We start from the raw sequence: 15,541 nt of genomic DNA on the forward strand, positions 1-15,541 counted from the left end.
CAAGGCAGCTACATTAAGACCATATTAGTTAAAACTGCCACCAAGAAAAAAATGCATTTAGCACTTAGATTTCTAAATTCAATCTTTTACCATTTCTCTCTTGAATTATTCGAATGGCTTGCAGCTGCATTTCAATGTTTTTCTGGACCATCATTGCTTTAAAGATAGTAAAATCTTCTGCTGCCAATACAGGTTGCAAAATGGCCTGTGGAAAGAAGTCAGGAAGTTAAATGAAGATTCAAGTTTTAAAACTATTTCCCAAACACTCAAATCATTTCCACTGCAAAAGATACATTATTATTTATGACTAGATGACTGAAAAGGACAATTTTAAGATTTTATTCTAAAAGCCTTTAAAGTAGGTTCTCAAGAGGCTGACTCTCCCAACCCACCCCCAACCCCACCCCCACCTCCAGGAAGCTAAGGCAAACAGTGATACATATTCCAAATGAGCCAGTGCTGAGCAACTCTGAAAAACAACACTGAAACTGGGCATTTTTAAAGTTACCACTTCAGTATCTGGATTTGTTTTTCAGCCAAAATAACGGTATCTATTTGGTTTAGATTCTGTCAACCTGAAACTTACTGTTTAGTAGTGATAAATCAGTAACTACAAAATAATCCTTTAATTAATAAAATTACCAAATTAAATAAGAATGTCAAAAAAAAAAAAAAAAACCAAAATGGAGTCTGAAAAATAAGCATAATCTGGTAGAAGTAATGTTGAGAACACAGCTGTAGTAGTCTTACAGGCAGAAAGTTTCATGGACAAGAAACAGAAATTATGATGTGAAGTCTTTTTCTGGAAAAAACAGAAGTGTAATAAATTAAGAAAAAACAATAAAGGTATCTACCCTAGAGTACCCAAATTAACACTCTCTTACCTACAGAGAATTATCATTATATCAAAAAGCAAACAAATTCCCAAGCTAAGCAATAAGAAATAGAATAAAATTTGAAATGCATGAAAACCCAATAGAAAACACTCAGATCTTACTAAAATCTTACTTCAAGTTTTACATGACATACATGGAAAAGCTGACCACAGGAATCATGCAGAGGCAACCAAGGGTGTGCTACTGTTCACCAGGCAGGCAGCAGCAATAATGTCAAAGACACACCTCAACAAACACTCCATCAAAGAGCTCTAAGTAAAGAGGAAGGAGTCCTCCCTACAGCAACCAGCTCATATCCTAGACAAAAGCAGTACAGCAAAACAAAATGAAGTGCAAGAGCAGCTCTCTGACATTTATAAGCTGACTGTAGGGAAAAAAGGTGGAAGGTGTTTTTTCCTTTAAATTCACATATACTGTTCAAAAGGCCCAGGGCAGGGGATGCCAAATAGGCTTCATCCATGTTTAACTGAAAGTTGAAGCCCAGAGACTTCCCTGAAGGTCCAGTGGTCAAGACTTCGCCTTCCAATGCAGAGGGTGCAGTTCGATCCCTGGTCAGGGGGCTAAGATCCCATATTCCTCAAGGCCAAAAAAAGCAAAACATAAAACAGAAGCAATATTGTAAAAAATTCAATAAAGGCTTTAAAAATAGTCCACATGAAAAAAATCTTAAAGGAAAAGAAAAAAGTTGCAGCCCAGAGATCAGTATTAAAGACAATTGCAGTCAGCCTCTGTAATAGAGTAGTTATGCCTGGTCTGCCAGGGCCCCTTTATGGGATTACACCACCACATAACATTGTTCTGGGCCTTCTTAGACTTCTTATTAGTAATATCAAGTAATCTATCCTCATCAACAAACACTTGAAGGCACTGCTATTGATGGCAATGTGTCAACTAGTGCTATCAGCAAGTCAGTGTTTGAGCTGATCCTTAAAGTTATAATGCAAGGCTTCTCAAAGAGTGTTCTTAACCCATCTAAGAAATGCAGGAAAGAGGGATTGTTTTTGTTTTTGTTTTTTTAATTTTTTATTTTTTACAATAAACTGCATATATTTAGAGTGTACAATTTGGTATCCCAATCTCCCAATTCATCCCCCACCAACCCTCCCCAGTTTCCCCACTTGGTGTCCATATGTTTGTTCTCTATACCTGTGTCTCTATTTCTGCCTTGAAAACTGGTTGATTTGTGTCATTTTTCTATAGTCCACATATGTGTTAATATAGAATATTTGTTTTTCTGGAAAGAGGGATTGTTAAATGCATATCCATGAGCCCTACCCTAGACATAATTAATCTAAATTTCTGGACAATGGCTGCCCATGTATCTCCCCAGATAACATTATAACATTGAAGTCTGAGAACTACTGATACAATGGGGGAAAAAATGAGACCGTGATATCAAAGGCTACTTCCAGCTTAAACCATATGCCAGCTGTATGACTCTGGACATATCATTTAGGCTTCTGGGCATTAGTCTCTTCCTCTGCATATTAATATTATAATAACACTAGTAACACAGTATTTTGTCAATTCTAAGACTCCATAGATTAGCAAAATAAACCATTATTTCATGTACCAATAAGAAAAGGAAAAAATCTTGCCAATTAAATTATAAGAAGGCATCAATTATAAAATGCATTCTCATTTCAGAGATATTATGATAGAAAATTTCCATTTGAGAATGAAGGAGCTATAGTAATAACTTTCTGGCAGGGTGTTAGAAATGAACAGCATAAGGAAGCACTTTTTAAACTAAAAAGTCCTATAAAAATAATTTGTTCTGGCCCTTTTGATTAAATATCAAACTGGTGTGCTAAACCTAACAACTTTATTGCAGTTGGGCTCTTCTGGTCCAAGGAAAGGATCACCCCTCTCCTAAGAGCTTCCAATATGGGCAGTTAGAGGAACTAAATACAAGAGTTACTGCAAAAAGCTAGCACATGGTTTAAAAACAACAATAATCTTAAGTATCCTTTAAATTAACTGAATGTCAAACTACTTTCAAAGAAGAGTATGAGATAAAGCAAATGTGATGTTATCCATTGAGAAAAGCACAATGACAAAAATATGAACACTGAGTCTTTAAGAATATGACTTGGCACTTTCCTGGTGGCACAGTGGTTAAGAATCTGCCTCCCGGTGCACGGGACATGGGTTCGATCCCTAGTCCAGGAAGATCCCACATGCTGAGGAGCAACTAAGCCCATGTGCCACAACTACTGAGCCTGTGCTCTAGGGCCCGCATGCCACAACTACTGAGCCCGTGTGCCTAGAGCCTGTGCTCTGCAACAAGAGAAACAACTATAATGAGAAGCCCCCGTACCACAACAAAGAGTAGACCCTACTTGCCACAACCAGAGAAAGCCCTCACGCAGCAACAAAGACCCAACACAGCCAAAAATAAAATATAAAAAATTAAAAAAAAAAAAAGAAATATATTTAAAAAAAAAGAAAGAATCAGACTTCAGTGAGTTTTAAAAACATCCAAACATGTTCATACTTAGCCTAAAGTTACCCTGTATCTCTGCTTGGAGTTAATCATACCATAGTTTTGAAAGGTACAAGTGATTTCATGCATTTATGCCGCTCCATTAATAGACAGAACCATAAAGAGAAACAGACGAATTCACTACTATAGTTGGGAACTTCAGTAATGGACAGATTCAGCAGGCAGAAAATCAATAAGGATACAGCTGAACTGAACCACACCTTCAGTCAACTGGATCAAATTGACATTTCTCCAACAACAGAAAAATACATATTCTTTCCAAGTTCACATGGAACATTCACCAAAATAGATGACATTCTGGGCCATAAAACACATCTTAATAAATTTAAAAGAATAGGAGTCATACAAAGGATATTCTCAGAATTAAACTAGAAAGCAATAACAGAACAATAGCTGGAAAAACCTAAAATACTTGGAGATTAAGTAACACACTTTCAAATGGCACATGGATCAAAGAATTAGTCTTAGAACTTTTAAAAATATTTCTAACTAAATGAAAATGAAAACACAACTTAAAATCTGTGAGGTGTAGCAAAAGTAGTGCTTAGAGGGAAATTTAAAGCATTGAAGCATATATTAGAAAAGAAGAAATATCTAACACCAAGAATCCAAGCTTCCATCTTAGGAACTACAAAAAGAGCAAATTAAATCCAAAGTAAGCATTAAGAGAAGAAATAATAGAAATCAGAGAAGAAATCAATGAAATTGAAAAACAGAAAATCAACAGGGAAAATTAACAAAACTAAAAGCTGATTCTTTAAAAACATAAATAAAACTGGGAAGCCTCTGGCCAGCTTAAATTTTTTAAAAACCATAAATTACTAATATCAGAAATGAAAAAGGGGACACCACTACAGATCCCATCTACACTAAAAGGGTAATAAGGAAATTTTATGAACAACTCTATGACCACTAATTTGATAACCCAAATGAAATGGATCAATTCCTTGAAAAACACAACCTGCTAAAAGCACAAAAGAAGAAATAGACAATCTGAATAAATCCATATCTATTAAAGAAATGGAATCAATAATTAGTAACCTTCCAAAACAAAAAACACCAGGCCCAGCTGGGTTCACTGGTGAATTCTACCAAACATTTAAAGAAAAAATTATATCAATTATATATGAAAAAAGATAAAACTTTGAAGAAAAGTTATAGATTCACATTATTTCTCAAAAGAATAGTGATTAAATATTTACTTGCAGAAACATAGCCTATAGAACTGATGTGAAAGGCTTTCTACTGATTCAAAGGATTAAGGGGGGGAAAAAGAATAACTATGAAGTCCATTATATCTTCTATTTTTAACTTAGTTTCTATGCTATTTCCCCACTACTCCTCCCTGCAAGATTCAGAGTAACATTTACCTGTATTTGAACATACATATGAAAAACTGCCCTCAGATAAGATACTTGAAAAAAGAGAGAAAGAGAAACAGGAAGGAAGGAAACAAGGAAAGAAGTGAGAATTATACCAATTCTATACAATCTCTTCCAAACATAAAAGCAGAGGGGGAAAAAAACCCATTTTATGAGGTAAGCATTATCCTAATACCAAAATTAGACAGAGACATTACAAGAAAGGAAAATGACAGACCACTAACTCTCATGAACAGAGATATAAAAATCCTCAACAAAATATTAGCATATTGCATCTAACAATGTATAAAAGAATTATACACCACAACCAAGTAAGATTTATTCAGGTATGCTCAGTTGGTTCAACACCTGAAAATTAATTAATGTAATGAATGGATAAAGAAGAAAAATCATATGATTATAACGATAGATGCAGAAAAAGTATTTGACAAAACCCAACACCCATCCATGATAAAAACTCTCAGCAAACTAGAAATAGAGAGGAATATCCTTAATCTGATAAAGAACATCTATTTTAAAACCCACAGCTAACATAATACTTAATGGTGAGAGACTATATGCTTCCCCATTAAGATCAGGAACAAGTCCCCTCTCACCACTTCCATTCCACATTATACTGGAAGTCCTAGCTAATGCATTAAGAAAAGGAAATTAAAGGTATAAAAACTGGGAAGGAAAAAATAAAACTGTTTTTATTCACAGATGATATGACTATCTATAGAAAATCTCAAAGAATCAATTTTTTAAATTCCTAGAATAAGTAATTATAGCAAGGTTGCAGGATGCAAAGTTATTATACAAAACTTAATTGTTTTCCTACATACCAGCAATGAACAACTAGAATTTGAAATAAAAAACACATGCCATTTACATTAGCACCACAAAAAAGAAGTACTAAGGAAAAAATCTAACAAAATATGAACAAGATCTATATGAGGATAACTAAAAAATTATGATGAAAGAAATCAAAGATGATCTAAATAAAAGAAGAGCTATTCCATGTTCATAAATGAGAAGACTCAACATTGTTAAAATGTCAGTTCTCCCAAATTTGATCTGTAGATTCATGCAATCCCAACGAGAATCCCAGCAAGTTAATTATGGCTATCAACAAGCTGATTTTTTTCCACATCTTTACTGGAATATAATTGCTTTACAATGTTGTGTTAGTTTCTGTAGTACAACAAAGTGAATCAGCTATATGTATCATATATCACCATATCTTCTCCCTCTTGAGCCTCCCTCCCACCTTCCCTATCCTACCCCTCTAGGTCATCACCAAGCATCAAGTTGATCTCTCTGTGCTGTGCAGCAGCTTCCCACCAGCCATCTATTATACATTTGGTAGTGTATACATGTCAATGGTACTCTCTCACTTCATCCCAGCTTCCCCTTCCCCCACATGTCCTCAAGTCCATTCTCTATGTCTGCATCTTTATTCCTGCCCTGCCACTACATTCATCAGTACTGTTTTTTTAGATTCCATATATATGCATTAGTATACAGTATTTGTTTTTATCTTTATGACTTACTTCACTCTGTTTGACAGACTCTAGGTCCATCCACCTCACAACAAATAACTCAATTTCGTCCCTTTTTATGACTCAGCAAGATTCCACCACATATATGTGTCATATCTTCCCTTTCCATTCTCTGTTGATGGACATTTGGGTTGCTCCCATGCCCTGGCTATTGTAAATAGTGCTGCAATGAACACTATGGCACATGTATCTCTTTGAATTATGGTCCTCTCAGGGTATATGCCCAGTAATGGGATCGCTGGGTCACATGGCAGTTCTATTTTTTGTTTTTTAAGGAACCTCCACACTGTTCTCCATAGGGGCTGCATCAATCTACATTCCCACCAACAGTGCGGGAGGGCCCCAACCCCCTCCACACCCTCTCCAGCATCCACTGTTTCCAGACTTTTTGATGATGGCCACTCTGATCGGTGCGAGGTGATACCCTATTGTGACTTCGATCTACATCCAATGACCAGTGATGTTGAGCATCTTCTCATGTCAACAAACTGATTTTTAAATTTACATGTAAAGGTAAAAGACCCAGAATAGCCACAGAATATTGAAAAAGAACAAAGTCAGAGGACTGACACTACATGCCTTCAAGACTTAATATAATTAACTACAATAATCAAGACAGTATGATATTGGTGAAAGAACAAAGACATTAATGGAACAGAATAGAACCTGAAAATAGATCAACACAAACACAGTCAACTGATCTTTGACAAAGGAACAAAGGCAATCCAATGAGGAAAGGATCATCTTTCCAGCAAACGCTGCTAGAACAACTGGACATCTACATGGAAAAAGAAAACAAAATCTAAACACTGACCTTACACCCTTCGCAAAAATTAACTCAAAATGGATCATAGATTTAAATGTAAAAAACAAAACCATAAAACTTCTAAAAGACAGCATAGAGAAAACCTAGATAATCTTGGCTTTTGGCAATGATTTCTTAAGATACAAAACCAAAAGCATAAACAATGAAAGAAAATCAATAAATCAGACTTCATTAAAATAAAAAAACTTCTGCTCTGTGAAAGATATTGTTAAGAGAATGAAGAGAAAAGCCACAGAAGAATATTTTGTGAAATATTTGCAAAACACTTATCTGATAAAGATTTGTATCAAAAATATACAAAGAACTCTTACAGCTCAACAATTAGAAAACAAACAACTCAATTTAAAAATCGGCAGAAGAAAACAATGAGATGCCACTACATATCTATTAGAATGTGTAAAATCCAAACAACTGACAATACCAAGTGTTACCAAAGACATGGAGCAACAAGAACTCCCATTCATTGCTTGTGAAAATGCAAAATGACACAGCAACTTCAGAAGAGAGTTTGGCCGTTTCTTACAAAGCTAAGTCAATCTTAACATATGATCCAACAATCTTGCTCCTAGGTATTTACCCAAATAAGGTAAAAACTTTATGTCCACACAAAAGCCTGAATATGAATATTTATAGTGACTTTATTCATAATTGCCAAAAACTGGAAACCACCAAAATATCCTTCAAAAGGTTAATGGATAAACAAATGGTAGTACTGTCTATTCCATATAATGGAATATTATTCAGCAATAAAAAAAATGAACTATCAAACAATGAAAAAAACTTAAATTCATATTGCTTATTGAAAGAAGTCAGTCTAAAAAGGCTACATACTGTATTATCCCAATTATATAACATTCTGGAAAAAGAAAAACTAGAGAGACAGTAAAATGAACAGCAGTTGCCAGGGGTTTGGTGCAAGGATGGAAAAGATGAATATATGGAACACAGGGGATTTTTAAGGCAGTGAAACCACTTTGTATGATTTGGCAAAATCCATGGGACTGTACAACACAGAGAGTGAACCCTAATATAAACTATGGACTTTACTTAATAATAACATTGATATTGACTCATCAACAAATATACTACACTAACTAAACTTCAATTTAAAGAAAGAAAAAACATATACTACACTAATGAAAGATGTTGATAAAAAAAGAGACACTACATTAACTGTTCAATTTTCTGTAAACATAAAACGGCTCTAAAAAAAAGTCTATTAATTTTTTAAACTTACTAGAAGGCACACAAGATATCATTAATTATCCTGTATGTATTTTTAGAAAATGAAAGTTACGCCACATATGTAATCTTTTCAATGACACAAGTTATTGGGAAAAAAGCATAATTTTCCCAAATTACTATTATTAAGGGACAAATATTTCTGAAAGTGTTAATTTCTATCTTATAAAAGTCAAAGCAAATCAAATAAAAAACAAAAACAAAAGCAAAAAATACTTTGCCTCTTGCCATATAGTGATCCCTGGCTCTTGCAATACATAGAAAGCAATGATGAGCTCTACCTTCACCAAAAAAATTACAAGCAATGAGAGAAGTCACTTTTGCCTATTTCAATTGAAAAACACCATAAAATCACAAAATCAGCTGAACACAACTGAAATAATAAGTATCTCAATATTTATTATATTATTATATTTTTCTTAACTCTTTATAAAGATATCCTAATTCATGAGCATTTTTTGAGAAGCCACACATATATGACAGAAAAACATGCTCTTAAAAGGAGTGTTGTTGGGACTTCCCTGGTGGTCCAGTGGTAAAGACTGCACTTCCACTAGAGAGGGCACCGGTCGATCCCTCGTGGAGGAACTAAGATCCCACCTGCCACACAGAGTGGCCAAAAAAAAAAAAGAAAAGAAAAAAAGACAGAAAGAAAAAAAGGTGGTGGTGGTTGTTTTTAAACTAGAAGTCTTCATCTGATGCACTCCTTACCTACTCCCGCTGATTTTAATACACAAAGAGTATGCCACAACCAGTGGTCTAGGGCCAATGATGACCAAACCAGGTAAAAAGAATTCTGCAAGTCGGCTTTAGCAGTACAATTCAATGAGAGGGGAGCTGGCAGCTGTTTTAAAAAATCAAAATAAAACCAAAGAGGCCAAAACAAAATAAAAAGTACCTCCTAAACCACCTTCGGCAAGCAACTGGTTTCTTGAATTCATTCTTACACACCCTATATTAGCATAATGGAATCACCATTCTGATCTTTATTTACAAAAATTAGATTATTGCTGCAAAGTGGTAAATAGCACTCTTTGGGCTGTTCTTCTGATTAATGATGATGGCCTTGTGCTGATTCAATCATGTTGCCTTCAGTATCTGGGACTTAAGAGTTTGCTCCAGAAGAGAATAAAGCTAACTAGTCCACATGGGGATTGAATACATGACCCTGGCCTAATTAGCACCCTGCTAATCAACCACCAAAATAGCTACCATTAATTAAGAGGTGCTTCCATTTATAGACCACCTTATATGTGTCAGGTATTGTGCTAAATGCTTTATGAACATTTATGAATATTTTTGCTCAAATTTCAGCAAAAACCTTTCAAAGTTCTACCCCTATTTTATAGATGTAGAAACTGAGAATCAGAATAGGTAAGAAAAGAAAACTGTAAAACTTTGCCCGTGGTAAATGAAAGTAAATGAAAGATCTGGGACTCAAATCCAGGTCTGTCTGTGTCAAAAGCCTTGCTTCCTTGTACATAATAAGGCTGTACTACCAATCAACTCCAAATCAAAAGGTGTTGTATAACAGAACAAAAGAGAAAGATGTGTTACTCTTGATCTGAAAACAGTATTTTAAAATTCTGAACATCTTCATTCAAAACTAATTTAAAGTTATCCTGATAATGAAAACAAAAGATGGATGTGACTGCTATTACTATGAACATCATTTTTCACAAAGTAATTCAGATTCATTCACAAGAACTTAATTAAGAGGTTGACAAACATTAACCAAAGCAGAAAATATTCCTGAAAAACAAGGAAAATAAAAACAAATACCAATGTCTTAAATTTAAATACTAGTTAATAATTTTCAATAAATTCTTCAAGGCAAACAGACTTGTAAGAAACTATAATTGACAGCAATAGAATGAATTGAAAATGTAAAAGAGCTCAGTGAGGTAGAAAGAGTGCTAGTCTGACTAGAGGGATCAGGAAAGTTGCATTTCAGCACATCCTGATGTTGAGATGGACTTCTCTGGATAAGGAAAGGATGGAGGGGTGAGGAGGTGGGGCTGAACATTCCAGATTCAGGGACTACCATGAGCAAAGCCAGGCACATGGATGCTTACGAGAGCAAGTGACCAGAATTACTATAGTATGTAATATGTTGGAGAATGACAGCAGGAGAAGGTTGAAAATAATAATTTGTGGTCACATTATGGACAATCCTAACTATCATCTCACTAAGGAATTAGAGTTCATCTGATAGAAGATGAAAAGTTAAAGCAACTTTTTGAGAAGGCCATTTGGGTAATAATAACATAACCCTATACTCAATCTCTGAGCAAGGGCTCTCAGTTGGAGTGCCTGGGCTGGTATTCTGGCTTTGTTACTTAGCTGTGGACTTTGTACTAGCTCCTTAATATATCCGTGCATTAGTTATCTCATTTCTAAATGGAAGTAAAATAGTACCAATTTCTTAAGGGTTGTCAGGAAGATTCAATGAGATAATACATTTCAAGTGCTTAAAACAGCAGCTAGCATGAACCCTCAGTAAATGTTAGTTATAAATACACATAAGACCTTCAATCCAGCACTGCAGAATTAACAAGACAATAAAATTAGTTCTAAGAGAAGGAAGACCAGGAACTGTGTACTGTGTATCTGCTTAGATTAAAAAAGGAGCACCTGCAAAATTGTTAGAAATCTATATAAATAAAACAGCAGTTTGCATAAAGCCTGTGATCTATTATCGTTCTGAATTCAGAAAGTTCCTTTTAATAGTATCCATTCGTTAATGCCTCAAATTATGATTTCTCAAGGTAGTTATAAAAAAGAATCCATATGTGGTAAATTGGCTTTTCATCTTACAATGTCTAGAATATTATATTTTGACAATCAAACATAGCAAATTTAAGTAAAATCCTGGACATTTTTGTTAAATATGAGCAGAATAACACAAAAGCAAAAACCTGTGATGTATGGGTCTTTGCAAGAGGAGAAGTGCATGCTTCTTGAAACTGATCTTCATTAATTCCAATTTCTTTAAGGTAACTTTCTAACAGCTTTTCAACCTGAAAAGAGAAAGTTTAACTTTTGTAATTTACATAGAAAAATTCCAAATGAGTTTTTACATTGAGTTTAGAAAAATATAATCAAATCCTTGTTTGCACTTATTAATCTACATAAAATTATATTATATGGCAGTGACAACATCTTTCACCAAAAATACAAACAACAAAAAGTGAAAATTTTTGCAGAGAATCAAATGAAATTTTATTTCCTTTCCCAGAAATAACTGAAGTCAGGATTATGAAGTCTGATGTCGTACAACTCTTCTGCTACCCAGAGACATTTCTTAAAATCTCAAGACAACATAAGATTAACACTCCCCTGAATGTATCAGCAGAAGACTAAGAAAAAAATTTAAATATCAGATGCAAGATCCCTTAAAATAGTTGTCCTAAATCCATTCCTTACATTCTAGAGTCATAAGGATTGAGATGCACAGAGAACCCTTGGAGTCTATTACAACTGAGAGTACTGTTAGGTTTGATTAGAATTTTTTAATTAAAGAATTTTAATGGAAACATTCATTTTTAAAATTTAGAACAGCTTGAATTAATATTACTCAAATTACATTTAAAATCAGTTTAAAAAAATACTCACTAGTTCTTTGTACTCCTGATGAATCTCCGTATAGGTCAATTTGCTTTCCTCCTCATCATCAAAGACTAAATGTAAAAGAAAAATATTGCATAGTGTAAAAACTAAATCATTTTATTAATGCAAATGTGAAAGTCCACTCCATTCATCTTACAAATAGAACTCTCATTCTTATAAACCAGCCCTTCTGCTTTAAATTCTTGGCATTAAAACAAAGTATACATATATATAGTGTTAATTCTAAAGAAGTTTTTTTCCTACTTAAGATCCACTTCATAAGAAGATGAACACTGATTTGCTACTTTTCGATCTATAACATAACGCAATAATTTCTTTATAAATTTTAAATGGAATATTATTGTTGACAGTTTTTAAATAATTCCTTTTACAACAGGTTCTAGATTATTTTATCATACCGGAATTTTGCTGATCCAAATCTTACTGAAAGTGACTAGGCCTTTTTTATTACATATAAATCAATAATGAAGTAAAAATAAATAAAAACAAATGTTTACTGAATGATCATATGTGTGAAACAGTGTAGATTAGAAAGATATATATTCCCTCAAGAAGCTACAATGTGATTAAGGGAAAAGGACAAATTCATAACTTGTAAACAATAAACCTCCTTTTTAAAAAATTCCCTCTGAATGATCTTTCCAAAATGCAAAACTAACTTCTATAATTTTCTATTTAAAATTATTCAATTAGTGCTCTTTGACTAGAGAATAAGTGCAAAATACTTAGAAGGCCAGACAAAACCCTCCAAGACTGGATCTCAAGTCTCATCTCCCACCACTCCAAAACCCAAACTTTGCACTCTTAACAATACACAATTACTTGGAATACCAACAAATGCAACACACAAGGTGCTTCAAAGCCCTATGCCTTTACTCAAGCTCTTCTTAGATCTCTTTGCCTTCACCAGGCCCCCTTTCTCCCAACCATTCTTCAAAATATTGCAAGCAGCACATTTTTCATGATCTGCTACCCACTCCCAACTCCTAGGCTAGTTAGATTCCTTCCTCATAATACACAGCACCATGTGCCTACCCTTATTATAACACCTGCCACTTTACATTTAAATTCCATTTTCCTGCCTGGCTTCCCCACCAAATCATAAACTTCTCAAGCACAAGGATTTGTTTTATCCATCTTTCGATCCTCAGCTTCTGGCCCAACGACACTCAATATATGTTGAAATAAAGGCTGATATTAAAAAGTTGTACAAAACTAATTTTTAAATTATCTGAAGTGGAGAATAGCACACTGACAACCCAAAGTCAGTTAAATATGAACATTATTATTTCAAGCATCACTGGGATGTTACTTCCATTTCTCCTGGCATCTGCCCTATATAACACTGGGCATACGTGCAATATAGCAGCTACTAAAGCTGTTTTCAGTTAATTTTGAAGTTAAATTACTACAGTACATGATTATAAGGCTGAGGATTACTGTTTCCCTGTAAAATTACACAATCAGATGTGTTATAACTGAGATGCAGCCACTTTTGATGTTTGAGGATAAAAAGAACAATGCATTATTTTTTCTTTCCATTTCAACATTTAGTTTCAGAAGCGTAACTGGAATCAAAAGGTGACATAATTTCTTTTTTCTCCTAGAGGAGATCAAAATGCCACGTGCTTCATCAGTCTCATAATAGCATTTTAAATTCTTTAAAAGAGCAGAAATAAAAGTTATTTTGAACTTACTTTAAAAATTACCTGTAAGAACGACACTTAATAAGCACTATTTGAAGTTTACTCATGGCAAAACATAGTAATGAAATGTAGTAATGAATGTAATGAAAAGATTCAGTGGTCAATGTAAATTTCCTCTTTACCAGATTCATGGAGTCTTAGGTTGAAAGGACTCTTAAAAGATCATCCATGATAACCAACCATTTGATAGTTGAATTCCCCTCTATAATAACGCCATTAAGTTGCTGTCAGATTCATTCAAACACTGCTAGTGCCTGCGGAACTCACTACTTTCTGAGGCAGGCTAATTTCTCTGGGATACGCTCTGTCATGAAGCAGTTCCTTCACTGAAATTTGTTTCCCTCTAGCTTGTACCCACTGACCCTAGCTCTACCCCCACTGAAACTTACAAAAACAAGTCTAATCCCTTCAACATAAGACAGACGTTCAAACGATTAATGGATATGACTACCCTTACAGTCTTGGCTTGACAACCACGACAACAGCCTGAAATTATTCATACGACAATCGTTTCCGGCTCCTTTCCTTGAATGGGCTCCAATCTGTCTCTAAGAACTGAATGCAGAACTCGAAAGCATGAACTAATCACAACCTGGAGGTACTTTTTCCTCACAGGGAATGTCATGCCACGTTACATACCTCATTTGTTGGAAGATACCCTCCATTTTTTGGTATAACCGAGAAAGGCAGAGAACTCAAAAAAGGGAACACAGGCCATTGAGATCACCGGCTCTGGGCCTGCCCCTCGCCAACCCACTTATCGGTCAACTGCTGGGATCAGGAGGAACTCAAGCAAACTGACGTCTCTTCTCCCAAGTCACTAGGCGAGGTGTTGAAGAAACCCACACAAACAGGGCACCTGCCCAGGGCAGAAAGGTGCAGTATGAGGTGAGAGACCTAACACAGTTTAATCTAATGTCTTTCGGATGTGTGCTTGGGCCCAAGGGGAGAGGTATCTCAGTCCCGTTTTCATTTCCTTGAAGGAAAGGACGGCGCAGTGACAGCAACACATCCTAAAAAACCAGCTCTAAACCTGGCCGACAGGAGTGGAGACCAGGGAGATGAGAGGCGGTTTGTAGAGAGGCTGTTGGTGTGAGAGAGGCGAGAAAGGATTGGCGATTCCGGATTTGGATTTTACCTTCACATTTCTGCTCCACAAAGTCCAAGATGGGAATGGACCAGTCCGGGCCCCGCAGGAACCCCGCGATGCTCTCCACCACCCATTCCACCTCGTCCTCTTCTTCCGCAGCCATTCCGCCCCCGCGGGGCGCCGCGGAAGCCTAGGCCAGATCCCCCGAGCCTGAAAGGCCTTTCGGCTGCAGGGAGCCGAGAGGAAATGCGAGAAGAACGAGTGGCCTCCGCAGTCACCTGGATGAAAGCTACAAACCAGTTAACGTAAAACGGTCGCTATGGCAACACGCGCACCCGCCAGGACAGCCTCCCGGAAGTGAGGCCAGCTTCCTCCGAGCCAGAGCTTCTTAGAGAGAGGCATTGAAAGAACTTTTCCGATTGGCTGGAAAGGAACAGTAGCGAGTGGAAAGGTAGCCTTCCGCCCATTGGCCCGGAGCTGCTGGGCTGAGCGCAGACTTGTAGGCATTGGCTGGAAGTCCTCGGCGGCATCTCAGTGTTACCTCTGGAGAAGTGCGTAGGACCAAGGCTTAGAAATGGCGCTCTGAAGGCCCATCTCAGCTGTCCTCTGACTGAAACGGTTGTAAAGGCTTCAGTTCACGGTTGTATCCCCATCACTCAGTCCCGACCATTTTCAGACCCGCTAACCCAGAAATGTTTGCAATTGAAAGGTTGTTTGAAAAT

General features: G+C 35.9%; 1 protein-coding gene across 2 annotated transcripts in view; it reads right to left on the minus strand.

Annotated features, from left to right (window-relative positions):
* CFAP36 (cilia and flagella associated protein 36) overlaps positions 1-15,158 on the minus strand; it is a 29,768-nt gene extending 14,610 nt beyond the window's left edge. For both annotated transcript variants that reach the window (XM_057743595.1, XM_057743593.1), the window contains exons 1-4: positions 14,868-15,158; positions 12,009-12,073; positions 11,312-11,413; positions 91-205 (exon numbers count right to left, since the gene is read on the minus strand). In XM_057743595.1, coding sequence (XP_057599578.1) covers positions 91-205; positions 11,312-11,413; positions 12,009-12,073; positions 14,868-14,982 — 397 coding nt within the window. In that variant the 5' untranslated portion in view covers positions 14,983-15,158. The remainder of the gene's footprint in view (positions 1-90; positions 206-11,311; positions 11,414-12,008; positions 12,074-14,867) is intronic.
* Between the last annotated feature and the right edge of the window lie 383 nt (positions 15,159-15,541).

Source organism: Hippopotamus amphibius, chromosome 7 (assembly GCF_030028045.1).
Source record: "Hippopotamus amphibius kiboko isolate mHipAmp2 chromosome 7, mHipAmp2.hap2, whole genome shotgun sequence".
NCBI classification, from domain to species: domain Eukaryota; kingdom Metazoa; phylum Chordata; class Mammalia; order Artiodactyla; family Hippopotamidae; genus Hippopotamus; species Hippopotamus amphibius.